General features: G+C 48.9%; 3 protein-coding genes across 11 annotated transcripts; 2 read left to right on the top strand and 1 right to left on the bottom strand.

Moving 5' to 3' along the window:
- Positions 1–5,172: 5,172 nt before the first annotated feature.
- APH1A (aph-1A gamma-secretase subunit) lies at positions 5,173–17,390 on the bottom strand. Of its 4 annotated transcripts, none has more exons than XR_013447932.1 (8): positions 17,024–17,390; positions 16,306–16,476; positions 16,053–16,126; positions 15,698–15,820; positions 15,417–15,544; positions 14,843–14,966; positions 6,398–8,167; positions 5,173–5,793 (listed from the first exon to the last, which is right to left on the bottom strand). XR_013447932.1 is itself a non-coding variant. In XM_036098342.2 (7 exons), the coding sequence occupies exons 1-7, from the start codon at positions 17,134–17,136 to the stop codon at positions 14,444–14,446; spliced, it is 798 nt and encodes a 265-aa protein (XP_035954235.1). In that variant the 5' UTR covers positions 17,137–17,378; the 3' UTR covers positions 13,571–14,443. The 4 variants fall into 4 exon arrangements, 2 of the variants coding, with proteins under 2 accessions (XP_035954235.1, XP_035954236.2); XR_013447931.1 differs by having other exon boundaries at positions 7,289–8,167; XM_036098342.2 differs by lacking the exons at positions 5,173–5,793; positions 6,398–8,167 and adding an exon at positions 13,571–14,508 and having other exon boundaries at positions 17,024–17,378.
- CA14 (carbonic anhydrase 14) lies at positions 6,983–13,245 on the top strand. Its single transcript, XM_036098346.2, has 12 exons — positions 6,983–7,016; positions 7,263–7,363; positions 9,410–9,430; positions 10,364–10,543; positions 10,928–11,070; positions 11,299–11,394; positions 11,578–11,644; positions 11,804–11,961; positions 12,066–12,186; positions 12,430–12,450; positions 12,563–12,647; positions 12,767–13,245. Exons 2-12 carry the CDS (start codon positions 7,309–7,311, stop codon positions 12,828–12,830), a joined length of 1,011 nt encoding a protein of 336 aa, XP_035954239.1. The 5' UTR covers positions 6,983–7,016; positions 7,263–7,308; the 3' UTR covers positions 12,831–13,245.
- A 1,620-nt stretch (positions 17,391–19,010) lies between the features above and the next one.
- C5H1orf54 (chromosome 5 C1orf54 homolog) lies at positions 19,011–26,048 on the top strand. 6 transcript variants are annotated; one of them, XR_013447933.1, is made up of 7 exons: positions 19,011–19,298; positions 19,702–19,766; positions 20,901–20,984; positions 21,415–21,473; positions 21,865–21,965; positions 25,175–25,276; positions 25,970–26,048. XR_013447933.1 is itself a non-coding variant. In XM_036098358.2 (7 exons), the coding sequence occupies exons 2-6, from the start codon at positions 19,721–19,723 to the stop codon at positions 25,271–25,273; spliced, it is 381 nt and encodes a 126-aa protein (XP_035954251.1). In that variant the 5' UTR covers positions 19,028–19,298; positions 19,702–19,720; the 3' UTR covers positions 25,274–25,276; positions 25,970–26,048. The 6 variants fall into 6 exon arrangements, 5 of the variants coding, with proteins under 5 accessions (XP_035954253.1, XP_035954255.1, XP_035954251.1 ...); XM_036098358.2 differs by having other exon boundaries at positions 19,028–19,298; positions 21,870–21,965; positions 25,178–25,276; XM_036098356.2 differs by having other exon boundaries at positions 19,032–19,298; positions 21,870–21,965.
- The last annotated feature ends 690 nt before the right edge of the window (positions 26,049–26,738 follow it).

Below are 26,738 nucleotides of genomic sequence, written 5' to 3'. Positions count from 1 at the left end.
GTGTTCTCTACCATTCTAGAGCCAACTCCAAGTAATTATTTCCTTGTTTTTATTTATTTTTTTTAAGTCGACTGCACGCCCAGAGTGGAGTCCAAAGTGGGGCTTGAGGGACGTCTGGGTGGTTCAGACGGTTAAGGGTCTGCCTTCAGCTCAGGTCATGATCCCTGGGTTCTGGGATTGAGCCCCACATGGGGCTCCTTGCTCGGCGGGGAGCCTGCTTCTCCCTCTCCCTTTGCTTGCCCCCCCTCTGCTTGTGCTCTCTCTCTCTCTCTTTCTCTCTCTCTCTCTGTCAAATAAATAAATAAAATCTTTTTTAAAAATTAAAAAAAAAAAAAAACATGAAGTGGGGCTTGAACTCACAATACCAAGATCAAGATCTGAGCTTCCGACTGAGCCACCCAGGTGTCCCTCCTTTTTATTTTATTTTTTTTAGAAGGAGCAAAAAAAGTCAATTTTTCCCAATGTGAATAGATTTATAAACAACCTGTGAGAGTACTACTTAATTAAAATATATCTCATACCTAAAATGATAAATGCGTTGGACAGTAGAACAGTAGAAAGAATGCAGGATCTATGAGCTCATTAATAGATGCATTTCACTTTTGCGGATGTTCCTTAGAAATGACTTGAAGCTTTTGTTGGGTTTTGGATTTCCTCCTCCGAGCAATGCCTCCTCAGCTACTGCAGGGAATTAATTGAGGCGGGAGCAGCAGCTGGAACCAGAAATGTCCTCTATTAAAAAAAATCCTCAATTTTCCTTAAAGGTTTTTTGTTTTTTTAATTATTTTAACACTTTTTAAAAGATTTTATTATTTATTTGAAACAGAGAGAGAGAGAGAGATCACAAGTAGGCAGACAGGCAGGCAGGCAGAAGGAGAAACAGGTTCCCGCTGAGCAGGGAACCCGATGCGGGACTCAATCCCAGGACCCTGGGATCATGATCTGAGCCGAAGGCAGACGCTTAACCAACTGAGCCACCCAGGCGCCCCATTTTAACACATTTTGAGTGAGGGGTCAGTCAGAACCTGATTCTTTGTCCCAGTAATATTTCTATATGACTTCAGCCAAGTCACTTTACCTTTTAAGATTCATGTCCTCTTTAAAAATGTATAGCTACAGTGGGGACTGCTTCTCCCTCTCCCCCTGCTTGTGCTCTCTCTCTCTCTCTCTGACAAATAAATAAATAAAATGTATAGCTATTTTGAGATCAAATAAGATGTGCATGAAAACACAGCAAACTCTTTCTCTTATAAGATTTCAAAGAAATCCAAATCATTTGTCACAATCTGATCTGAGAACAGACTTCTTATCTGGGGGGTGATTTAAACCAGTAATAAGCTACCCATTGTAACAAGATTACACTATTATATTATCCCCTGATTCTTATTCCTATAGTGATTCAGACATAACAGTTCCTTGAAAAACAAAGAAAAAAATATCTTTAACTAGAATCTTCTCACCATGGAAGGGAAGTGGTAGAAGTGTTAATATCTGGGGCGCCTGGGTGGCTCAGTAGTTAAGCGTCTGCCTTCGGCTCAGGTCATGATCCCGGGGTCCTGGGATCAAGCCCCGCAACGGGCTCCCTGCTCCGCGGGAAGCCTGCTTCTCCCTCTCCTGCTCCCCCTGCTTGTGTTCCCTCTCTCGCTGTGTCTCTCTCTCTCTCTGTCAAATAAATAAATAAAATCTTAAAAAAAAAAAAAGAAGTGTTAATATCTTTTGCTTGGGTTGGTATACAATGTTCATTTGAGTTAGACAAATGGTAGAGAATAAGGAGAAAAGGAAGAAGACAGGCAGAATGAGGCAGCCACCAGAGCAGACAGAACAGATAACTACAATTCCAGAGCACCCTGCTATCCTTTTTCTTTCCTTCTTGCAGAGGAAGCAATTTATAAAATGTATTAAGGAGAATCCTGCTTTGACAGAACCTATCCTTTGGTGTCACTCTCCAAGACAGTGAAGCACGAATCTGCCTGCCTTGGAGTGGAATTTTTTGTTATTACATATAACTCTAGGACCTGCTCCTATTCTGCAGAAAGATTGTTGGTATCAGGTAAAGAAAACCTCACCGCTAGTTTCCCATCCTCTTTGATTCCCGTAACATTTTGCTCTACCATTATTCAGAACTCCTCAGTGCTGCAGTCTCGTAATTGGGTAAGGTATCTATAGCCCTTAAGAGATTGTGAAATTCTTGAGGGCTGGGATTACCTCTTGTTAATTTTTTATTTCTAGGGCATGGCATGGTGCCTAGCATCTAGAAGTCCTCAATATATGATTGTAAACTAGTGAAGGTATTGTGGCTCATCTCTATAAAGATGACTGCAAATAACAATTCCAGATGGCTGGAAGCCCTACCAAGAATGGCAAACTTCCTACTACCTCCCCTATTCCAGTTGGTGTAGGGCTTTGGTTCTCAAGTGGGGTCCCCTCAGACCATCAGCATCACCTGAGGACCTGCTACAAATGCAATTCTCTGGACATACTCCAGACCTACAGAATTAGAAACTATGAGAGGGAGGCCCAGAAATCTGTAATCTAACAAGCTTTCCAGATGATTCTGATGCACACTGATGTTTGAGAACCAGTAGTGTAGTAGGAAGTCCAACGGGGTCTGTGCCCTTGCCCTGGTTCAGCTTAGCTGCCCTGTGTCTGACCATGAGAGAATCCCTAAGCCCCTCAAAACTCTGCCTTCACAGGCTATAACAAGGGAGTTGGAATGATGCCTGAGAACCCTTCTGGTCTAAAATTCTGCAAAATACCAAAGACAGAAAGAAAGTAAATAAATGTTCCAATGACTAGATTTAGTCATTCATTCAGCAAATATGTACGTACCAGGCAGTGATCTGGACACGGAATCAGTGCAGGACAAAAAATTACTCCTTTTTGTTTTTTAAGATGTTATTTATTTATTTATTTATTTGAGAGAGCGAGGATGCAGGAGAGCATGAATGAACGGGGGTGGGGGGTGGGGGTGGGGACGGGGCAGAGGGAGAAGCTGACTCCCCGCTGAGCAGGAAGCCGGATGCAGGGCTCCATCCCAGGACCCTGGGATCATGACCTGAGCCGAAGGCAGACACTTAAACCAACTGAGCCACCCAAGTGCCCCACAATTACTCCTTTTTAAATAAAGTTGCAAGATTGCAGACCACAAACTTACCTGTCTTCTGTCTACAATAGTCTCACATTGCATTTGTTGGGGAATGTGAACTGGAAAGCTGAGAAAATGATCCAGAATTCTGACCACCCCTCTTCCAAATTACTTGGACTTTAATTCTTTTGTTTTTTGTTCTTTGTTTGTTTGGTTTTTTTACTTTGACTTCAATTCTTAAGCTCTTGTGTTTGCTTAAGGGGCTTCAGTACTCATGTGTTAGGAGACAAGCGTGTGATAATAAATGTGATTATCTACCAAATTAGAATATCTCTGGGTCTACATTATTTCATGACACAAAGTTGCTTGCTCTTTTAAGAAATTGAATTCCAGGAGCGCCTGGGTGGTTCAGTCGTTAGGCATCTGCCTTCAGCTCAGGTCATGATCCCAGGGTCCTGGGATCAAGCCCCGCATCGAGCCCCGCATCGAGCCCCGCATTGAGCCCTGCACCGAGCCCGCATCCGGCTCCCTGCTCCGCAGGAAGCCTGCTTCTCCCTCTCCCGCTCCCCCTGCTTGTGTTCCCTCTCTCACTGTGTCTCTCTCTGTCAAATAAATAACATCCTAAAAAAAAAAAGAAATCGAATTCCATCTAATTGTCACCTCATTGATTCTCTTTTCTAGTTACCAACTGTATTGCTTAAGTTCCTGTGTTGGCCATTCGCCTTTCTTTTTGTTTTTGTTTTGTTTTGTTTTTTAATTTATTTATTCGAGAGAGAGAGCAGGAGGAGGGGGAGGAGCAGAGGGAGAGGGAGAAGCAGACTCCCCGCTGAGCAGGGAGCCTGATGCGGGGCTTGATCCCAGGACCCCGGGATCATGACCTGAGCAGAAGGCAGACACTTAACTGACTAAGCCACCCAGGTGCCCCTCCTTTCTTTTTGATCTGCCTCCCTCCCACACTGACTCTTGTATACCCCACCACACAAACTCAGTACTTAGTGGGCTCTTGTAAGGTGTTTTAGACTATTTAGGACATTTATTGAGTTTAAACATCCTTTTTTAAAAAGAGATTTTATTTATTTATTTGACAGAGAGAGAGAGAGCATGCGCAAGCAGGGGGAGCGGCAGACAGAGACGCCCCTAAATATCCTTTTTAAAAGGACCTCTTAATGGGATGCCTGGCTGGCTCAGTTTGAAGAGTATGCCGACTCTTGATCTTGGGGGTTGTAAGTTCTAGCCGCACGTGGGGTATAGAGATTCCTTAAGTAAGAAAAATAATAATAAAGTAAAAAGGACTTTTAAGAAAAAACAAACCAGGGGCGCCTGGGTGGCTCAGATGGTTAAGCATCTGCCTTCGGCTCAGGTCATGATTCCAGGGTCCTGGGATTGAGCCCCACATCGAGCCCCACATCGGGCTCCTGGCTCAGCAGGGAGCCTGCTTCTCCCTCTCCCTCTGTCTCCCACCCGCTCATGCTCTCCCTCTCTCTCTGTATCTCTGTGTCTCAAATGAATAAATAAAATCTTTAAAAAAAAAAAAGAAAGAAAGAAAAAACAAACCAAAAAGCCACCAACCACACTTGGACATTTGATTCTCTGACCTGTTCACATTTCACTGCATTTGAAAGGACAGGAGATGGCGCCAGAAGGCAGTGGAATGCCTTGGGTTTGGCCAACTCCGGGGTAAGGAATGTGCTGGAGAGAGGAGTAGGAATTAAAACAAAGGTACCAGAGTTTGAGTAGCTACTAAGGTGAAGGGAGTGGGGGGGTGGGATGGCGTTTTGTTTTGTTTTAACATAGAAGGGTCCTCTTGACACCTACTCCAAATTAGCTTGGTGACTACAGAAATATCCATAGTAGAGCCAAAGAGCAAAATAAAGGCAAGTGCCTGGAGGACGGTGCTTGCCTCCTTACTCCCTCCCTCCCAGAAACCAAGGTCTTTGTCTACTGGGGAAGCACGAGGGCCTGGAGAGGCTGCTCACTCAGAAGTGGGAAGGTGCTGATTTGGGGCTAAGACAATTTTGTGAAACAATGTTTATTTCTGGAGGCAAAATCCCAAATCCCACCAGCAGTGAAACACTTCCCCGAAGCAATCACACACACACATTTTAAATTAAAATTGAAAAAAATTACCAAAAGAAAAAATTCATGAGACAACCAGGAGGTGGCGCCTGGCAAGACACACTACCTGCCTGGGGAAGCTGAATTACAGCCGCAGCCGCTGGACGGGGACTCTGACCTAGCGAGGTCATTCTGTCCAGGCCCATTCTTTCCTCCCATGCAATAGATGTCTCTGCTTTTCTTCCTTTCTCTGTTTCTCTGTGTTAACTATCCTGATTCCCAGGATGTCTAGTTTACACTTTATGCCTTTTATTCTTCTTAGATGAGAGGGGTGGGGCTTTGGGGGAACCCCAAAACATAAAATGCGCCTTGTAAGGGAAAAATAATTCTGTGGGTGATGAGAAAATGAAGAAGGAAATGACATCCGCCAAATGGTTTTGCTTCGCACATCAATCACAGGGGCCAGAAAGGCATGGCAACTCCTGCCTCAGCGGGCACTGATGATCCAGCACATGCATTATTCTGTTCATTTGGCTTTTATCCTGCTCCCTTATTTAGCTTCTGCTCCCTTTGTTTTGGCTATTTCTTGCTTCTTGGCAGGAGGGACAAGCGCAGAGGGAGCTCAAATGGGTGCCTCCTCAGGGCTGGTGACTCTGGTGAAGGGCACGGAGGAGAATGAGGTCTCAGTGTCTAGCTTGAAATTATCTGTGTGTTTCACATTCTCTAATGAGGGCTTTAGGATGTACATTCCGATCGGGATTTCCAGTCCCGTGGGGAAACAGGCACCAGCCCACATTCCTGAGACCCAGCAGCCTATGCTCTACTCATCGAGCTCTCTGGTGGCAGATTTCACTCAGTCCCACATGTCCGGCCTCAGCCCTTTGTTGAGCAGGAGGGAAGACCCTGGGCCCCACTTCCAACTAGATCACATGGTCTCTCTCTACTCCCTCCCCTCCCTTTCTCTAGAGTCCGCCTTTTTTTTTTTTTTTACGGTGGTAATGATTGTTTCAAAGGTCTCCCCATCTCTCCTCCTGCCCTGGCCTCCCTGCCAGGGGTCAGTGTCCTCTTCAATGACAAAAGCCGCCCTAGATCTGGGCTCCCTGGGGAGGGAGGTGGCCGGGTCTGGCAGTTGGAGCCGCTGTCTCTCCGTGGTGCTGCTGCAGCCCCTCCCCCACTGGGCACACAAATGGGCTTTATACAGCAAACAAAACCACCCCCCCCACCCAGGCCGCACAGGCACGTGGACCCAGGCCTCACCGTGGGAAGGGGGTGGTGACAGGCGCAGGAAGAGATCGCTCCAAACAAGTTCTCTTGCCTCATTTCTCTTCTTTATTTTCCACAAGCTAGGTTTTAGCCCTTGACTTCCTACCCTCCACCTGCACCCTGAGTCCCCAACTCCTATCTCCGAACTCTGGACCCTTCCTATTCTGGGGCAGTTCATATTCTGCAGGGGACAGCGAACAGGTCTTCCCACCCACTGCCCCATGCCACCCAGGGGAGTTGCTCCTCGGAGAAGCCAGACGGGGAATGAGAACACAGTGTCCCCCTGAGGGGGCTGGATTGGACCCCCAAGCCCTCCTCCCGTGGCCCAGGCCCGCTCCAGGGGACACCCACCTGGACAGTGCCCATGAGAAGAGCAGAGGAAGGAAGAGTTCACCCCAGCTGGGCGCCTGAGCCAGGGCCCGGGCTCCTGTGAACCCGCCGCGAGCTCCAACTCTGCATGCCTAATCGGCTATTTAAGGAGCTGTTCGCCAGCGACCCAGGCAGCCCCCCCCCCCCCCCGCACCACCACCACAAACACTCGTCCAGAGCCACCTTAAAAAGCAGGAGGCGACTGTGAAGTCGCTGGCCAGCAAGTGGAGTGAAGACTGTAGAGGTAGATGAAAAAAGAGAGAGAGGCAGCGAGAGATTTGTCCTAGGGACCCAAAACCCTTCGGTACCCTACTGAAAACCAAATCCTCTGGAAGCTCACAGAGACAGCAAGAGAAAAAGAGATAAATACAATCAGCTCAGGTCCAAGAAACTCCTCTCTCACTCTCTCTCTCTGTCCCTCCCTCCCTCTCCCTCTCCCTCCCTCTCTCTCTCTCTCCCTCTCCCCCCCCCCTTTCTCCGCCAACCCTAGTCCTCTAGTCCCCAAACTCCCAGTACCTGCTTCTTCTGGGGATACCATGTTGTTCTTCACTCTCCTGCTGGAGGTGATTTGGATCCTGGCTGCCGAAGGGGGTAGGTACATCTGGATGTCTGTGTGTCTGTCTGTGCTGATGTCCACATGCTCTAGGTTTACTTAATGGAGCGGGGGGGGGGGGGGGGGCTATAAAAGGAAGCCTAGGAGCTTGAATAATAGACTCAGGGATGTGGGGGAAGAGAGAGGAGTGGGGAGAAGAGCACTTTCCTTCTTCCCCCTTTGCTTGTCCAGCCTTGCTGTTTGTGGGGATGGGGGGAGGGTTGGGGAGCTAGCTGGGGAGCAGGATGTGTACACACACTGCGGGAATCGCTCTCCGCACTCTTTCCTGCACCGCCCTAGTCCCAGGCAACCCTCCCAGGCCTTCTTTATTTCCGAACTCCCTCAACTAGGGAGCCAAGGAGGCAGCGAGTGAAAAAATAGAGAGGACTCTATACCCCTGCACCTCCTAACTCAGACCCTGATCCCCAACTATGAACTGCATGGCCAATGTCCACTCTTGATTCTATGGGGCGACTGGTTTCCCAGTTTCTCCCTGCAAGCAGTAGCAATAACAGTCAACACTGTTGGGCCCTTTACAGCTTACAAGGACTTTCAGAAGCTCCCAGGACATGAGGAGGACTCGGGAGAACAGGCTTCTGGGTGCTCCCAACAGTGTCCCCAGGACCCCTACCCCTTATTTTTGTGCTTTCTAGGTCTAGCACAGAATCCAGTACCCAGCAGGTGTGTAATCAAGATCCCTTGGAAGAGCAGGGGGTGAGGGGAAGGGCCTGAAGAACAGCAGGGGAATGCAGGGAGGATGATGGGGTGAGGGGGCCAGCCAAATGGAGAGCTGGAAAGTGCATCTGAGGGAAAAGAAAAAAACAGGGAAAGAAGAGGAAGAGATGAAGAATCAGCATGTTGAGGATTTGGTGGGAGGGGAAAAGCAAGGCTGTCGGCCTGCACCCAATGGAACTGGGGAATTCAGGTTGACTTGAGTGTCCCATGGAGCTGGTGAGTGAGAGGCTGCCTCCAGCCCTCCCCCTTGGGCTGCTTTTCAGAGTTGTCTGAACCAAGGGGTGGGTCAGAACAAGAGCCTAAGGATGAGATCAAGGATATCTCAGAAGTCTGAGGAATTTTAGAATAAGAGAGAGAGAGGAAGGAATTTCGAATTTTTTTCCCCCAGAGCTTGAATTTGAACTAGCATTGGAATAATCCAGAGAAAAGCGGCAGGAAGGCGCAAGCCATTGGCCCTGCGTGAGACTGGACCAGCAGACCCCCAGCCTTTCAGCCTGAGATAGGGCTGCACGAGAGGCTGGCATGTGACCCGGCTGGCAGCTCTCCCTTCCACACACAATGCTTCACTTTCAGCCGGCCTCTGCCAGCCTGGCTGCCTGGGCCACCCACCACCCTCAACGTGCCGGGGACCCTGCCCCGACTCCCACCTTCCCTAGCCATCTGGGGATCTAGAGAGCAGAGGCTCCCGCTAACGGGGAAAGCTTCCTTTAGAGCTGCTAGGACCCTAGGAGGAACTTCACTGCTAATTCACAGCCAAGGGCCTCGCCTCACGCGCCTGACACGACGCTTCAGAGCAGATGAATAATGGCCCTTCTCCCCTGGGTAGCACCATCCGCCCCCCACAACCTCCTCCGCCCCCCCCCCCCCCCGTTCTAGTCCCTCTCCTCCAAACCCTCTGTCCACGCCCTCACCTCACCCTAATCTTCTAAGTGTCGGACTGGCTTGGCCCCGGCTGGAGAACAGTGAGGACGGGGCAAGCTGCACTTTTGGGTCCAGGTTAATTTTAGTCTCCGGGCTCTCTCTACTCCCTTCCCCTTCTCCTCCCCCTCCTCCTCCCCCTCTCCTCAGCACGCGCCTGCACTGCCCGGCCGGCGATTTTAAATCGGCCCCCCGACCTTTCCGCCGAGGTGTCCGGTTTCAGGGCTTCCTTCGGGAAGTGCTCGCGGAGGAGGGTGGAGAAAGAACAGAGCGAGGTGGGGCGGCACAGAGCGTCCGCGGGAGGGAGAGTGCCGGCCCACGCTGTCGTGTCCCTCCCCCCCCCCCCCCCCCCCCGCTGCGCTGGCTGCAACCCCGCTCTCTCTGCCTTGCAGGTCAACACTGGACATATGAGGGTGAGCGCAGAACCCAAGGCCTTCCGCTACCCCTTCCACACTGGGACCTCTTCACCTGCCGGGAAGACTGCTGTCGAGTGTGTGGGGAGTTCCCTTTAGCTTCTTTAGCTTCTGACCCTAGCTCCTCCTGCCCCCCCAGGCCCCCCCGGCCCAACTTTTTACGTCTATGACTCCTAGACCCTGTTCTAACTGTCAAATCCCGCCCCCACCCCTCCACCCCCACCCCCGATTCAGCAGAAAGACCAGTTATGTCCTCGGTCAGTCTGTGTGGGAATGAGGGAGAGGAAACCAGGTAGGGAAAGGAACACTGAGCTTAGCTGCCCATCCACTTCCTGGCTCTTTTTCTGATCTCATAGATCCTCCTTGCATCTGGAATTGGGACAGAGCCTGAGGTCAGGGGTGAGGAAGAGTCTGGCAGGATAGTTGGTGACCCTGGTGGGGGTGTCCCCTGAACTGCTGACTAGCAAGCGAATTCCAGAGTCAATGCAAGGTCCTGTGTGAGAGCAAGAAATGAATGGTGGGAAGTCAGCAGAGGGAATGCAATCCCCAGGCCACTTCATAAGGGGGCTCCCAAGGAGACTTGCTCTTTCTAGGATCATTTTCTTTCCCCAGCTTTCCTGCCTCTGTTCTAGTCCCACCTCTCCAGGCATGCAGGTTTTCTATTCATCCCCTTTTCCTTTCATTCAGCTTTTTTGTCCCCAAATTACAGGTAAGTAAAAGCCACTACTCTATCAGGAGTAGTCTATCAGGAGAGCTGGGGAGTCATCACTGCCTCAGGGAAGGTGAAGGGTGCTGCCGCATAAAGTCCAGCAGGAACCCCTGCCTCACCTAGCCCTGCACAACTGGGGTCTTCGCCAGGGTTGGGGGGGGTAGTTCCTGAAGGGTGGCTGGGGCTTGGAGGGCAGGACAAATGTCCGTGGTAATCCCCACCAGGCCCACATGGTCAAGACCACTGGCCAGCCTCTTACCCTGAGTGTGGAAGCAATGCCCAATCCCCCATCAATATCCAGACAGACAGTGTGACTTTTGACCCTGAGTTGCCCGCTCTGCAGCCCCATGGATATGACCAGCCTAGCACTGAGCCTTTGGACCTGCACAACAATGGCCACACAGGTAAAAAGCCCAGGCTCCAAGGAGGTGTAAACTCCAGTTCCAATCTTAGGAGTCAGGGAAAAGAAGCATTTGCCTAACTTCTAAATTCCTAGAAGGCTTCATCTACAAATTCAGACATGTGAGAATGGGGATGTGGTTCCTTAAAGCCAAAGGTGGGGAGTGAATGTCTACAATCAGGGTGGACTCAGCATCATAACATCAACTTGATCCTCACTGAGAAAGGGAGAGCTATGCTGGAAAAGCAGTGGTGGGAAGGACTGGGTGCTACTGGGGGAGGGAGGTAGAAAAGGCTGGCCCGAGTCTCCCAAGGAGCAGTGGCATCGGAGGGGTGGGAATGTGGCCACACTCCTCCACCAACCCTAGCTTGCTCTCTTTTCCTCACAGTGCAACTCTCTCTGCCCCCTACCATGTATCTGGAGGGACTTCCTCGAAAATATGTAGCTGCCCAGCTCCACCTGCACTGGGGTGAGACAGGGTCCCTGGGCGGATCAGAGCACCAGATCAACAGTGAAGCCACAGCTGCGGAGGTACCAGGGAGCAAAGCTTGGACTGGGACATAGTGACAGGCATGGTTGGTGCCAGAGAATGGAAGGATCTGGAAACTGAGAAGAGTCATACTTGGAGGATGAGGCCAGCCTTTGTGGGACAGGTTTAGGGCACGCTGGAGGTGGAGGTGGTGGTGGCTAGGGTCAAAGCTTTTGGGAAGGGGTAGTGGAGAAACATTAAATGATTTCATTCCCTCTCCTCTCCCTCAGCTCCACATTGTACATTATGATTCTGATTCCTATGACAGCTTGAGTGAGGCCGCTCCGAAGCCTCAGGGCCTGGCTGTCTTGGGCATCCTCATTGAGGTCAGTGGCCCCCAGTCCCTCCCAGGTCTCTCGCCCTCTCTCTGCCCCCCTCAGTCCTATTCTGCCCATGTCTTTTGCTGCTCTCCCTCCCTAGGCTAGTGAGCAACCCACTCTGACCGTTTACTCCATGTGTGAACGTCTTACTCCAAACACGGACTCATCCCCAACTCTCTCCCTTCCCAGGTGGGTGAGACCAAGAATCCAGTTTATGAACACATCCTGAGTCACTTGCATGAAATTAGGCATAAAGGTGAGCCTGAGATTAGACTTCGGGGGCACTTCCCCAAAAAGGCCTATGAAGCCTGGGATGACAATGAGTTAGGGGCCGGGGGCTTTGCTTCTGGGAGCGCTATCTAGGTAAGCTGGGGTACAGTGAGGGGAACAGGAGTCCTAGTCTGATCTCCTCCAGATCAGAAGACTTCAGTGCCTCCCTTCAACGTGGGAGAACTGCTCCCCCCACAGCTGGACCAGTTCTTCCGCTACAACGGCTCGCTCACCACACCCCCCTGCTACCAGAGTGTGCTCTGGACAGTCTTCCATCGAAGGGCTCAGATTTCGATGGGACAGGTGAGTGGTGGAGAGGTGAGGCAGCAGAGACATAACCTCAGACCCTTTCCCATTCCACAAAGTGAGTGACACTCCTCCCCTAATCCCACTCTTCTACTCCTCAGCTGGAAGAGCTTCAGGAGACGTTGTTCTCCACAGAAGAGGAGCCCTCTAAGCTCCTGGTACGGAACTACCGAGCCCCCCAGCCTCTCAATCAGCGAACAGTCTTTGCTTCTTTCATCCAAGGTGACTGCACAGGGCTTGGAAAAGGAGATGGGAAATTGGGGGACTCGTTGGGAGGAACTAGGGAGCCTCTGGGAAGAAAAGAAAGGCTAGGACGGGAAGGAGTTTCTAGGACTTGCTTGGACTGGCAATACCCCCAACCCGAGTGCCAGGTGATGATCTCCCCCAGCATCGAGGCATAGTGTACTGCTCCCAGCTGAGATGGGGAGCTCAAGTCCCACTGACCCATGTCTTCCTCCCTTACAGCGAGATCCTCGTATACTACAGGTAAGACAGCCTGAACCAGGTGTGGGGGAGGGAAGTGGCGCTCCACAGTGAGTGAGGGAAGGTCTAAGTATCTATGTTAGTCCTAGGATGACATCTTCTGTGTTTCTCTCAGGTGAAATGCTGAGTTTAGGAGTGGGGATCTTGGTTGGCTGTCTTTGTCTTCTACTGGCTGTTTATTTCATCGCTAGGAAGATTCGGTGAGGTCCTACTTTCCATTCCTTCGGTCCTTTCTTTTCTACTGAAAATCACTCTATTCCATCTTTAATCTGTTTCACCTAGGACACTAGTCATTTCCATGAACCATTCCCCCTTCCAGGAAGAAGAGGCTAGGAAACCGGAAAAGCGTGGTCTTCACCTCAGCACGAGCCACAGAGGCATAGACTCCCTCACCGACATCATGGATGCCTTCCCCTCATGCCAATCAGGGAGCTTCTAAAATGAGCTGCAGGGACTGGCCAGAAAATACTGTAGGAGTAGTGGGCAGACACCCCTCCTTCCTCCAGACAGCCCCTACAGAGAGGCACGGACAGGCTCTTGTTCGTGGAATAAGAGCAGATAGCCTTCGACCTCTCAAAACCTATAGATCGGGACAACCCTATGTTGACAATGCAGACAGCAAACTGTGTTTAGTTGTAGGGGAAGTTGGGGATGTAACCCCCAAAGTCCTCCACCCCCTTACCTTTATGTCCTTTTCCCTAGATATAGGGCAGGACCTCCCCTTAGGAAAAAGACTTGTTGCTGTTGGGGTTATATTTTTTTGCTCAATATACCTGGAAATTAAAGTTTCTAATCCCACCTCTGGTCTTCCTTTGGGGCTCTTGAGAGTGGGGGAGTTCCTTAATCTCTCAGGAGGCAGAGGTGGGCAAAGGACAGGGGGAAAGAAGCATGGGTAAATAACTCTTTTTACCCCAGTCCTGCAAGGGGAGATCCGCCTCTGGAAAATACTTAACCCAAAGTTCCTGACATGTGAGACCATGAGCCCAGATTTCTGTCCTTGTACCAAAGCTATGCTGAAGGGGATCAGAGGTTGCCAGATAAGGAGGTTGGATAAGAGATGTGGGAGGACAGAAATCTCGATTAATATGTTATCCCCTCCCTTAAAAGCCAAGTTCCCCCACAATTATAAAGTCCTTTTTATTAGTCAAAATCACAATCACCTTGATTAAAAGGATGGAACATGCCATCCTCAGCAGAAAATGATACAGTTTATAGAAAACCTCCCCACCCACCCCCCCACACCCCAATTAAAAACTAGAAAAAAATCTGCCCTCCTTCCCTGTGATGTCATGGTAGTCTGACTTCTCCAGTGGCATTGCAGCTCTGGAGTGGGCCAGCTCACCGCAGCACCCTCCACTTCACCTTGGGGAGGGGAGGGATGCTGGTGGTCAAGGAGGTTAAAACATTAGTTCCAGTAATACCAGTTTCCCAAACATGCACTTCCTTCCTTTCCCCCAAGGCCTGGGACAAAGGGGAAAGGTGGACAGATAGAAGCCCCACCATGAGGAGCAATTTGAGGAAGGAAAATATAGTTCAAGGAGGTTAGAAGAATTCCAACACACCTCTTCCCTCCCCCATTCAAAAAAAGACAAAAAGGAAGAAAGAAAAAGAAAGAAAGAAAGAGAAAGAAAGAAAGAAAGAAAGAAAGAAAGAAAGAAAGAAAGAAAGAAAGAAAAGAAAAAAAGAAAAGAAAGAAAGAAAGAAAGAGGAAGAGAAAGAAAAAGAAAAGAAAAACGCACTTTGGGGTCTTTATCACACCAAAAATGGTTCCCCTCAGACCTGAGAAAAATACCAAGACGCCCAGTCTGGGGAGGAGGTACTGGGAAACTGAGAGCTTGTCTACCCTTGAGCCTCCATTAATTTCATCTCCACAGCAACAGCTAAACTAGGTCCCTTTTCTTGGCAACCTGCACTGTCCAGAACTGGAGATGGAGAAATACAGGGCGAGGAGATCAGGAGGGCACCCCAGGCCTAGGGGTTCCCCCCCCACGTTCCCTCAGTCCTCGGGTGGGATGCGCAGGGCAGAATACACCATCACCCGACTGTCCTCCTGCCGTCGGCCTGCAGAGGGGAAGGGGGGTGAGTCTTGCGCAGGGTGAGGGCAGAGCACTGACACATGGGGAGTCCTGGACAACAAGGGGGTCCCCAGATGGTGGGGATAAGTACAGATTCAAACCCACCAGTCACTGACTGGCTGAACCCAGGCTGCTCCTGGTGAAGCCTAGAGACTAAAGGTCACGAGTGGACAAAGCAAAACCCTGAAGGTGGTGGGATAGACCGACGAGGAGACAGAGAATGGTGGGCAATGGACCCGGGCTAGGGCTGGGCTCAGTCATGGGCAGTGGGCAGGCAGGTGGGATCTGTCAGGCGATCAGTCCAGGTAGTCAGTCCTTACACGAGAGGCTGCGCTGGATACTTCGGAGGGAACCTCCGGCTGTGATGAAGGCCCAAAGGCCCATGGAAACAGTGACTGCATAGATGGGCAGCAGGCTGGCCTCGTACCAGGGGTTCAGGAATGTCTAGGGATGGGGTAAGGGTAGAAAAGAAGTTAGCTTCTCTCTCTGCCTAATCCCTACATTCTCTCCGTGCCTTTGACCCAAACCTTCCCCCCCCCCCCACCGACCCCACCCCAGGTGGCTCACTCAAATCCCCCAGTCCTTCCCTTCAGGGCACCAACATCTTGTGGTTAAGAGGACTTTTGATTTTTAGCTCCCTCATAGGTTTCTGCCCCTCCTGCTCACCTCAGGCCATTTGTATTAGAGTTTGACTAATCCATTCAAACTCCTCCCGGAGCATCCCCAGAGCAGGTTATACAACTGATGCTGAGGTGAGAGACTTCTCAACACTTACCTCTCTGCCTCCTCCCTCAGTATATTTTCAAATGTTAAGAAGTGAGAATATATCTCCCCTCCATCCCACTCACCATTAAACTTTTTTCTCTCTAACTTGGGCCCATGTCCCCAACTCACCAGTCCCGAGGTCAGTAGGTGACTCCCAACCACCAGGCCCAAAGCCCAGTACCGTCTCCTCTCACAGGCATCAAAGAACACAACTCCCCAAAAGGTATGGAGCAGGATAATGGCTGCTGTCAGAAAGGCTGCAGGGAGGGAGATGGGGATGAGCTACATCCCTCATCCTCTCCCAGCCTCCTGAGATGTTGAGCCAAAGAGGTCTCCCAGTGAAGGCTAATACATCAGATTAGGGCCAGGGATGGATGGGGCATGAAGGCAAGACAGAAAGCAGGCCTTACCTGAAGTCAGGAAGTAATAGGGTGAGTCTCCATGGATGCCAACCACACCTGGCCCAAGCGCATCAGCCAAAATATTGATAACAGAGAAGACACCACTGATGATACCGAAGGAAAGACCAGAAACTGGAGGGAAGGAGGGTCTCATCAATGTCATAGATCTCTATAGCCTGATTATCAATGATCCCACCCCATTCCCAGTCGCAATTCCCCCACACCTACTCTCCCTCCAGACCACCTCCTTGGAAGTCAGGTATGAAGGAAAAGCAGCAGCCACTTAGAACACGTGGTTGTTTTCAACTTCCCTGGGAGAGGGGGGTGTCCAACTCCCTCCTCCAGTCCCTCTCCCTTGGCTCACCATAGGCCATCTGGCGGATGGAGATGGGTGATCTTCCGTCCTCACTCAGCGATGCTAACCCCTCATCTGCCTTCCTGGGATGGGGCGGGGGTGGGGTGGGGTAGGGGAAATATGAGGGAGGGCAGTAATGCTCCTTTCCCTCTAACGTCCTCCCTTAGTGCCTCCTCTTCCAAACCCACCACCCAGGGCCTGCCCCACTTCTCATAGTGCAATCCTCTGCCCTTCTCCCCTCCTAACCATCCCATCTTCTTACTTAAGCAGCTTGTAGTAGGCAAAGCGGAACACCTCCTGTAGAAGGACAGAGACCGCAGCACCAAAAATCAGGAGGCCATACTGGAGCCGGGCATCTGACCGGTCCGTCACATGGACCAAGATGAACCAGACCACAGAGGCCAAGAGCAAGGAGACCAGCCAGAAAAATGCCCTGAGGAAAGACAAGGGCAATCAGACAGGTCAGGGTAGGGAGAGCCAGGGAAATCAAGGAGGGGAACCAATCAAGGCTGCAGCATGGAAAGTGGAAGTTAGACTTCCGGATGGTCAGGGAGACTGGGAGGAGACAGGATCGGTGTCTCCACCAAGGGGGTCATGTAGGGATCTGGACCGGGGGAAGGGACAGAAATCTGATTAATGAGTCTTCAGAGCGATGAGAGCCAGAATGTACGCGCACAGTAGGGAGAGGTATCCATTCCTGGATCCTCCCTTAGGCCGGCGGAGGTCAGCACACCCCCCCTCACGAGTCTTGGCCTTGGGCCTCCTCTGACGTCGCCGGGAGGAGTATAGGAGGAATCTGTGCGATCCCTGGAAGGCGGAAACCAACTGCGGGAAAGGGCAAATCATCTAGACCCCTGACTCGACCCTTTCCAATCTTCACCTCCGACTTGTCTCCCCCAACTCAGGCTCCCAAGCTCGCCCAGCCCCTTCCGGATCTCTCTCTCTGGCGCCCTCCCGCGTCTTGTCGACCCCCTACTCACCCCGCGACCAGGATGATTACGCGAAGAGGGTCCCCAGCCACAGTGATCAAGAAAAGCGCAAAGGCCGGGCCGAAAGCGACGAAAGTGCATCCGAAAAACACTGCGGCCCCCATGGCTGGGCAACCGGGGGCGGGGTGGAAAGCCTGGCCAAGAGGGGTGGATGGGGGGAGGACGCCAGCTGGGGAGTCCGCTTGGGGTGGCGACGCGACCCCGTGAGGGGCGCGGTGCAATGTCACCCCCGGACCCCGGGGAAGGGGAGGGGGGACACCGAAACCCCAGATACAGGTCGGCGCGACTTCCTCTACGGAAGCCGAGGAGGGAACAAACCCTCCCGCAGCCCCATGGCCACCTCCCATCCAATCCCCACCCCCCGAAGGCCAATGGAGACTCGGCGGGGGCGGAGCTGCGGGGGCGGGGCGGCACTACCTGCTGGGAGTTGTAGTCTTTCTGCCCTACTGAGCTTTCGACCTGGGTTCCGGGAGTGGCTCGAGCGGGTGAAAGGAGGGAGTGGGTCGGGACTGGCCCGGGTTCATGGGTCTGGTTGGGCCTTGGCTGCGTCTTCCTTTCGTTATTTTGTGGGGGAAGGGTAGTGGCAATTCTACGTCTTCTTGAAGAGCTGCAGAGGGGGGAAGATCCTGTTGGAACCTAAAGGACAAATACAAAGAAAGCACAGGATAGAGGGTGCAGGGAGATAGGGACGGGTATTGTTCTTACTTGAATGAGAGGAAACGAGCTTGAGCTACTGCCTAAGAGATGAAGGTTAGACTTAAAAGTAAGATTCTTTCAACAGGCTAGTAGAGGAAACATGCAATTCAGTGAGTATATCGCTAATGAAGCCTTCATCTATCATGACCAGAGAATCGGAGAGAATAGAAGCCTGGAGAGCAATGTTAGGAAGGAGGTTACATGGGATTTGGTGTTAAGATTTCAAAGTTAAGACTGTAAAAAAGCAATTCGAGCTATGGGGCTGAAGGAAAATCACACACACACACACACACACACACACACACACACACCAGCCAAGTCACACAGTTCCTTTTAGGTCATACTTCCTCCGTTTATTTTCTGAAAATGAACTCGGTGGTGTCTTTTCTTCAGGCTAGGGGAAGGCACAGTGGTTGTGTGTATTAGAGTGAGAGAAAATTAAAATAGAAGAGGGTATTGTAACCTCATTTGGATGGGGCAAAGGTCAGTCTTTAGGGAGGCTATTTAGGTAAAAGAGTACCAGAATGGGAAGGTGAGGAAATCTGGAAAATTGTTTTTGAGAGACTAATCAAAGTACCAAAAAAACATAGAAATTGTTCAAAGAGAACCAGGTTTCCTTTCCTTCCTGGAAGTGATTTATGATTTAATGTATATGGGTACATCCACATAAGCATTTTACATTTTTTTCCAGGAAGTTCTTAAAAGGAGCTGAAGGAATAGATTGTATAGATACATGGAAAATCACCATCACCAAGCAAATCCTCCCCCCCAAAAGGCTGAGAGGGTGGAAACATCCTGGCCAGTGCTCAAAACTCCAGTGTGTCTTGCTTCTGAGTCAGGGGAGGTGGCCAAGTCAGGGGAGGTGATAGGAGTAAGACAGCTCTTCTTATCTCTCCTTTGAGCTATTTGAGCTATTTGAGCTATTACCACAGCATCTTCTGACTGATGAGAGCAGGCGCCAAACCTATCTTGTCCACCGGTGGTTCCACAGAGACTCTCATAGCGCCTGACTCTTAGTAGATGTTGAATAGATATTTATTAACTTCCTCTTAAAAAACATAACTACTCTTATTCCCTTGCCAGTGGACCCTAAATTGCCTATCAGACTAGGCCTAGCATATACATTACTAAATGTTTCTGAGTTGAATCAAATGAAAATGGGAAATATAAAAGCAGAGAGAAGAGTGAGATGAACTCTAGCCCTGTGGGCTGGAATGGAGGGAGCATACCAAGTGACTGAAAGTGGGAGAAGGGGGTAGCATCTACATGGGAAAAGAGGCTGTTTCCTCCCTTCTTCCATCCTGTATCCAGAAAGGAGAGAAAGAAATGAAGTGAGGTCAGTACTTACCAGAGAGGAAATAACTAGCCTTGGCTGAGATTTTTATCAGAAGTAATGTAGTAAGTGCTTTGAGTGTCAGACAATGATGTTGATGTTACTCCTGTACTTCATAGTCCAGGATAGGCAGAGGAGAGGGAATTTTTTCGATCTAGAAAAAATGCTCATCCCTTCCTCAGAACATTTTGACTGTGAAGAGAGATTGTGAATAAGCCTCGACTCTGCTTGGTGATGGTAAGTTAGGGACAGTGAGAAGGAGGGTGAACTTGTTGTGAGGACTGAGGAGGGAAGAAGGAGAGGAGGGGAGACAGGAAGCTCCTAGATAGGCTGGGGTTTTTTGTTTTGGTTTGGCTTTTTGCTTGTTTGTTTGCTTGTTTTGGTAGTGGCAGCGGGAGTCCTGAATGGATCTAATCTAGGGCTGGGGGAGCTCAGTGAAGCCGGTTTGCTTCAAAACCCACTTTGCCTCTCTTAATCTGGGCAGATCTGGCTGACCAGTCAAAACTGATGATCTAGTCCATCAGCAAAGTGGGTGGAGAATTCTACCCCCTGGGAGAAGAGTTGCAGCAGCGTTGGAGGAGGGCAGAAGGCGGGGTAAATTTGGTGAGAAACTCTGTAATTTCCTTTTTTACTTTCACAGCAATAGTGCAGAATCCAGAATGGATGTCCTCTTCGTAGCCATCCTTGCTGTGCTACTTATCCTGGGTAAGTTCACTTCTCTCCCTGAGCTTTTGGGCTAGGTCTTCTATCATAAGTGGGGTGGGAGAAAAGAAAAATGAGGAGAGGGTGAGAGGCGCAATTTGATGGGGAGTGATAACACACATCTGTGCCAGAGTCCAGTGTTAGCGCAGAGTCGGGGGGGGGGGGGCGGGATCTGGAAAGTAGAGCCGGGAAAAGGGGAGGAAAGCAGAGTCCTGTCAAAGAAGAAACAGCTGATGTGGACGGAGTCCCGGACACTTGGAGGTCCTAACAAGTCACCTCAGCTCTCCAACACCACAGAGTTGAACAAGATGGTGAGGGACTACAGAGAGGGTGGAGGAGAGAGGTGGACTCTTGGAAGGTGGGGCAGTCTGAAACTAGTGAGAGAAGCCAGGGTATCTTCTTTCCCAGAGGGCCAGAGAAAAAACCGTTATATTAGTAAGAAAACAGAAATGGGGGGTGGCCTTTAGGGTAGTGGAGAACTGGCTTCCTCAAGGAGAGAGTCCCAAAAGTAGCTTGGCTCCTTCCCTCCTTTGTTCCCAGTCTGCCAGGTACTCTCATTGTTTCCTTTTCCTCCAGATTTGTGTGTCATTGCCTGGGGTTCGGGGAGAGCATTTAAGGAGCTTAGGGAAGTGTTCAGTAGGAGGCCTGGAGTCCTTGATCTATATTTTTAGTCCTGGGAAGGAAGAGAAACTAATGCAGATGGATCATTTAGTCCAGCTGACTCATTTTAAGAGAGGAGATGTTAAGTGGCTTCTTCAGAATTATTCTCCTAGTTAGCAGTGAATCCAGAACTAAAACCCGAGTCCAGTGATGAACATTGGGGAGGGTGTGTGCTATGGTGAGCGCTGTGAATTGTGTAAGACTGATAAATCACAGACCTGTACCCCTGAAACAAATAATACATTATATGTTCATAAAAAAATAAAATAAAATAAAACCCAAGTCCAAAAGCCTCATCACAGATATGGAGCCCCAAAGACTGAGAAGGGTTTAGAGGTACACAGGCAGTGAGATAGTAAGACCCTTGGAGGGGGGGCAGAGAGAAAAGAAATTGATAGAGCTGAGGTCAACTTCAGGTGTCCTTCCCTTGCTAAGGAGTTCCAGATGCCCCCTGACTTCTAGTCCTTGTCCCCATAGGACAAGAACATGAGGATGGAGAAGGACTGGAAGAGGATGATTATTATCAGGTGATCTATTATTACACAGTCACCCCCAATTATGGTGAGTATGTATAAGGCTCTGACCCATAGCAGGATGGACAGAGATTTTGGGGATACTTAGTTCTGAGACTTTGCCTTTCTCTTTGCAATTGGAACAACTAGATCAGAGAGAAACTCAGCTATGAGCAAAGACCTTATCAAGGCTCATAATGTTATTTCTCAAGCTAGCGATTTTCAGTTCTTTGGAACCTGGTTGAAACGATTTGAAGATTTTCAAATTTATAAATTATTTTAGATACCAGGTTGAAAATATAAATGCAGATACATTCACAAACATTTTTAACATTAAAGTTCATTAGAATTAGATTACACCAGTAAATTTTACAACTTGAGCAAGTTAAAGTATTCTGAGCAATTTCTTCCTCTTTCCATTTCTAGACCTACTGCTACCTTTTTTGTTTGTCATTGCTGATTTTTTTTCTCCTCCCCAGATGACTTCGGTGCAAATTTCACTGTTGATTACTCCATGTTTGAATCTGAAGACAGACAGGTGAGTGACCTCTACATCTAAGAGGGTCGGGATAGGTAACAGTTAAAAAAGAAACTGGCCAATATTGAAATATAAATGATTAGCAGGAACACAAATGAGTTAGGTGAAATGGAACTGGGAAGTCCCAAAGCATATATGTTAACCACAGTTGGGGAAGAAAATAAAGCCAGAACTCAGTAGGTTTGCTAAGACATTGAGAGGGAGGGGCAGTCCTTGAGTCAGGGGAATTGGTGAATGGGATGGGTACATAATCCATGCAAACATAAAGTAGGGAGGATTCCTGAGCTTAAGTTTGGGGGATGGGGGCTGCAGGAGAGAAGGAGTCTAAATAGAGAAACTCTGAGGATGTTGGATGGAAGCAATGATAACTGTGTTTTTTGATCCTACTGAGGGCAGAACAGGTTGAATAAGGAGGGAAGGGAAGCAGCAGAGACTACCATTAGTCATGAAACAGAAGGTGCAGACCCTCAGAAGCCTGAAACAATGGAACCAGTGAGTGGATTGGGGATGGTGGGGCAGGGCGGGGAGGGGGGTAGAGATCCCAGGGCTGGTGACATAGAACAGAGGGAGGGCTGAAATAATAGGCTTCCGTGGAAGAAGGAACCAAATAACTAATATGGCAATGCAGGTGTCTAGCTCAGCTTGGCCATCATACCTCTCATTGAGATTTTTTTTTAGTTGTTTTTATTTATTTATTTATTTATTTATTTATTTAAAAGATTTTATTTATTTATTTGACAGAGAGAGACACAGCAAGAGAGGGAACACAAATGGGGGGAGTGGGAGAGGGAGAAGCAGGCTTCCCGCAGAGCGGGGAGCCCAATGCAGGGCTCGATCCCAGGACCCTGGGATCATGACCTGAGCCGAAGGCAGACGCTTAACCGACTGAGCCACCAAGGCGACCCTAGTTGTTTTTTTTTAAATTAACTTATTTATTTGAAAGAGAGAGAGAGAGCCAGGGGAGGGGCAAAAGGAGCAGGGAAAGAGAGAATCCTCAAGCAGATTCCCTACTGAGTGTGGAGCAGATGTGGGACTCGATCCCAGGACCCTGAGATCATGACCTGAGCAGAAACCAAGAGTCAGCCACTTAACTGACTGAGCCACCCAGAAGCCCCTCCATTGGGATTTAATACTAACCTTGTATTCAGAAAACTGGGGAGATTTGGTACAGTTAAATTTCAGTTCAATAGTACTTAAATGTGTATGTAACCTATGACTAAAACTGTGAAGGAGGGCGCCTGGGTGGCTCAGTCCGTTAAGCATCTGCCTTTGGCTCAGGTCGTGATCTCAGTGTCCTGAGATCGAGTCCTGCATCATGCTCCCTGCTCAGCAGGGAGCCTGCTTCTCGCTCTCCCTCTGTGCTTTCTCTCCCTCTCTCACTCTCTTTCAAATAAATAAATAAAAATCTTTAAAAAATAAAAAAAATCTGTGAAGGATGCTGATGATGATGAAAAGGAAATCTATGATGTTGTTATTGCCCTCAAAGTATTTATAAAACCCAAGTTCAACACTTAAAAAACATTTAGAACAAAATGAAAAGGTTCATAACAAAGTTCAATTACATATAAATTTGAGAGCATATGACATAGGCAAGTGTTTTAGTCAGTGGAAGGACAGAAATCAGTATACACTGGAGTTGCCTGGAAGACTTTTAGAAGATGACTGTGTTTGAGATATACTTGGAAGGATAGGTAAGCTTTTGAGTGGCAATAAGTTATGAAAGTATGAAAAGAATTAGAAGGAAGAATCGCAGATAAAAGAGCAGCATTGGTGAGGGGATGGAATAAGCATGGCATGTTTAGTGGGATAGGGTATGATTGAAGGAGAAGGTGTATGGGAAGGAACAGTGGGAAATTAAGAAAAAATTAAAATTTACAAGGCTCCTAATATTCGCTTGATAATTTCACATAGGTAAGGCAATAGGGCTGAATCACAAGAGAATCTGAAGTGTCGGGCTGAAGTCTGGACTTAGATAAGCAACGGGGGAGCCTAGTAAGTTCTTCAGTGTGGTAAAGATACAGTGAAAGTGGTATTTTATTTATTTTTTTAAGATGTTATTTATTTATTTGACAGAGAGAGACACAGCGAGAGAGGGAACACAAGCAGGGGGAGTGGGAGAGGGAGAAGCAGGCTTCCCGCGAAGCAGGGAGCCCGATGCGGGGCTCGATCCCAGGATCCTGGGATGGAGCCCGATGCGGGGCTCGATCCCAGGATCCTGGGACATGACCTGAGCCAAAGGCAGACACTTAACGACTGAGCCACTCAGGCGCCCCGAAAGTGGTATTTTAGAAAAACTATTTGTTGTATGCAGGATGCAACAGAGTGGAGAGAGATGCATGAGATTTACATCATTCTGGAAACAATCCATTAAAGGCTTGGACTAGGGAAGTAGCATTTTGAAGGGAGAGGAGAAAAATAAGTATTTTGAAGAAAATGCAATGAGCAGTAAATGAGGAGAGAGTTGAAATAGCTTACAAGTTTTGAATATGGATGTCTGGGGAAATGGCTGACCAAAATAGGAACTGTGAAAGGTCAGAGTGGTTTAGGACTGAACGTATAAATTAGGTACTGGTCAAGCTGAATTTATGGTGACGGTGTCCAAAGGTAGCTGAACTAGGTCAGAGCTGCAGTTCTAAGTGCAAAGTCACAGTTACGAAAGTAGGCAAGCTCAACAGAGCTGGTACACAGAAGACCAGGGGCCAATGACTGTGCCTGTAGTTAGTAGGAAGAAAAGGAATCAACCAGGAAAATGGAGAACTGATTGAAGAGGCAGGCAGATAGCCAAGTCTGTATTATAGAATCTAGAAGATAAAGTTTAATATAGTCAATAAAAAGCGACCAATGGGCGCCTGGGTGGCTCAGTTGGTTAAGCGACTGCCTTCGGCTCAGGTCATGATCCTGGAGTCCCAGGATCGAGTCCCGCATCGGGCTCCCTGCTCGGCAGGGAGTCTGCTTCTCCCTCTGACCCTCCCCCGTCTCATGCTCTCTCTCTCTCTCATTCTCTCTCTCAAATAAATAAATAAAATCTTAAAAAAAATAAAAAATAAAAAGCGACCAAGAGGCCAAAGAAAAGGAGGTCATTGGTAGCTCCAAAGAAGTAAGTTTTAATTGAGTGGTTGAGCAAAAGTTAGGTTTTGTGGAGTTAGAGAGGGAGTATATTGTGAAGAAGGAAAGGGAGAGTGTAGACCAATCATCTGAGAAATCTGGTAATGAAAAAAAAGAAGCAGCCGCCAAAAAGGGCAAGAGGACCAAAGTATAGCCTGAATATAGTTGAACACAGATGGGAGGAGTCAGTAGGAATGGAAAGCTGGTGATTGATGACAAGGACAGGGAAAGATTTTAAGGTACATAGTAGGCTCCATTTAGATTGTAAACTCTCTGAAGAAAGGAGGGAGGTCCTAATCACACTTATATCCCTGCTGTAGCACCTAGCACAGTGACTAAGCATAGTGTCATGCACGTAACAGATAAAAAATACACATTGTTGAATTGAGTTGACCCTCCCCGATATGCTCCGGAGGCTGAAAGGCACAGAGGAAAGGACTCCTCATAGTTATGGGGAGGAGAGCTGGATCTTTCTCTAAGCTCCGAAGAAAGGAAGACGGAAGTTGGTATAAAGAGATGGCTATCCTTCCAGAGGGGGAGGAGGGATGGTAGGAAGGATGACACCGGCCTACCATGGGGGGATGTCTGTATTTTAGCAGAGTCCAGATCTGAACGATGCTGTATCCGGTCTGCAGAGTCCTGTTCCCCTCCTCCTGTCCTGGGCCCTCGTTCAGGGGGGGATATATTTCATGTAGAAGGTGAGAGTGCAGCCACTGGCCTTGGGGAGTCCGTGAAGTAACTTTTTCCCAATATCTCTGGCTAGTGTTTACAGCCTGGTCAATTCTCAGCCGCTTAAAGGACAAGGGATCCCCTTTAGAAAAATCTTATCTAATTTTAAAGAGGTTTAGGAGATGTTGAGGCAAAGACTTTTCGAACAAGAGTCTTTACTTTTTCTGAACTGGGAGGACTTCAGGACCTCCTACAGCAGAAGCAGGTGAAACAGGGAAGAAACCTCTCCAGATTTCCAGTCTGACTTGAGGAATCAAAGCTGGTTCCAGCCAGGAGGTGGTTTAAGATATGGCAGTTGCCAGAGGGCATAGTGGGAGGTGCCCTACAACCTGGCAGAGTGAAGAGGCAAAGTTCAGAGGCAGAAGGGGTGGCGGTTGGTTCCCTAAAGTAGAGGAGAGTGGTGGAGGCAAGCAGGAGAGAAGAGAAGCCTGTACTATAGGAAAGGAATTTAAAATTGGGATTCTAAAAAAACTATTGGGGGGGTGGGAGGGGTGAAGAGCTTTACCAGAGGAAGGAGTGAGGAGGGGAGGGGACACATCTTCCAGGAGATGGGGGAAATATAGCCCAGAATATGAAATCTGGGGAGTTTTCATAGAGGTGGGGGGCCACGAGGGGCTTCCTGAGCCACCTGAGCCTATTTTCCCCTTTCTTTCCTTTTTTAGGAGAAAGAAGGCTGCTACAACTCTTTGGATGGGGATTTGGGAAGAGGAAATTGGAAGATAAATAAATGAAATAATCTGGTTACTGTCTACTTCGTGAGGGTCTGTTCTAATCTCACAACACTAAAGAGAGCACCAGGATATGGGGATAGGAAGAGTAGATTAGAAAGGGAGTTAGGTGGCGGTAGAATTAGAGGGAATAATTAGGACTGTAAATAAACCTGAACTGTTCTGAAGAATGGAGAAGAGCACCAACACAGTTAACTTCATCTAATTCTAATATTTTATTACACATGGTGTTGAGACAGCGTGTTTGGGAAAAGAGAGTTGAGGTTTATGTAGAACACTTTTTTCTTTTTATAAAAAAGCACATTGTTAAACATATGTAAAATATTAAAAACTACTTAGAATAGATCTTAAAAACTCACACCCTCCTCCACTTACACCCCCAACCCCCAACAATGTGCCTTTTCCAGCGCGTAATTAGGGCAGGCAGGGACATACTTTAATTCTCCCTCTGTCCTCGAGACCCTAATCAGAACTGGGCTGCCCCCTTGCGGTCTCTTCGGTGTCACAGCCTCAATCAGCCCACGGTCCCTGAGCCCCTATCCCCCTCGCCGCACTGTACTTTCAGTACTGCAAGGGGCATTGAATAGTAAATTCCGGACTCTGTCAACTCCGGACTTGCCACCTTCCCTCCTTCCAAGCCTTTCGAATCTTCTCCAGGGAACAAATAAAGGAAATGAAGCTGGACAAAGGTATAATCTAGGAA

The sequence above is a fragment of the Halichoerus grypus genome, chromosome 5 (genome assembly GCF_964656455.1).
Source record: "Halichoerus grypus chromosome 5, mHalGry1.hap1.1, whole genome shotgun sequence".
Classification (NCBI taxonomy): domain Eukaryota; kingdom Metazoa; phylum Chordata; class Mammalia; order Carnivora; family Phocidae; genus Halichoerus; species Halichoerus grypus.
The sequence above is the reverse complement of the archived record's forward strand: the minus strand, read 5'-3'. Positions and strand labels throughout refer to the sequence as shown.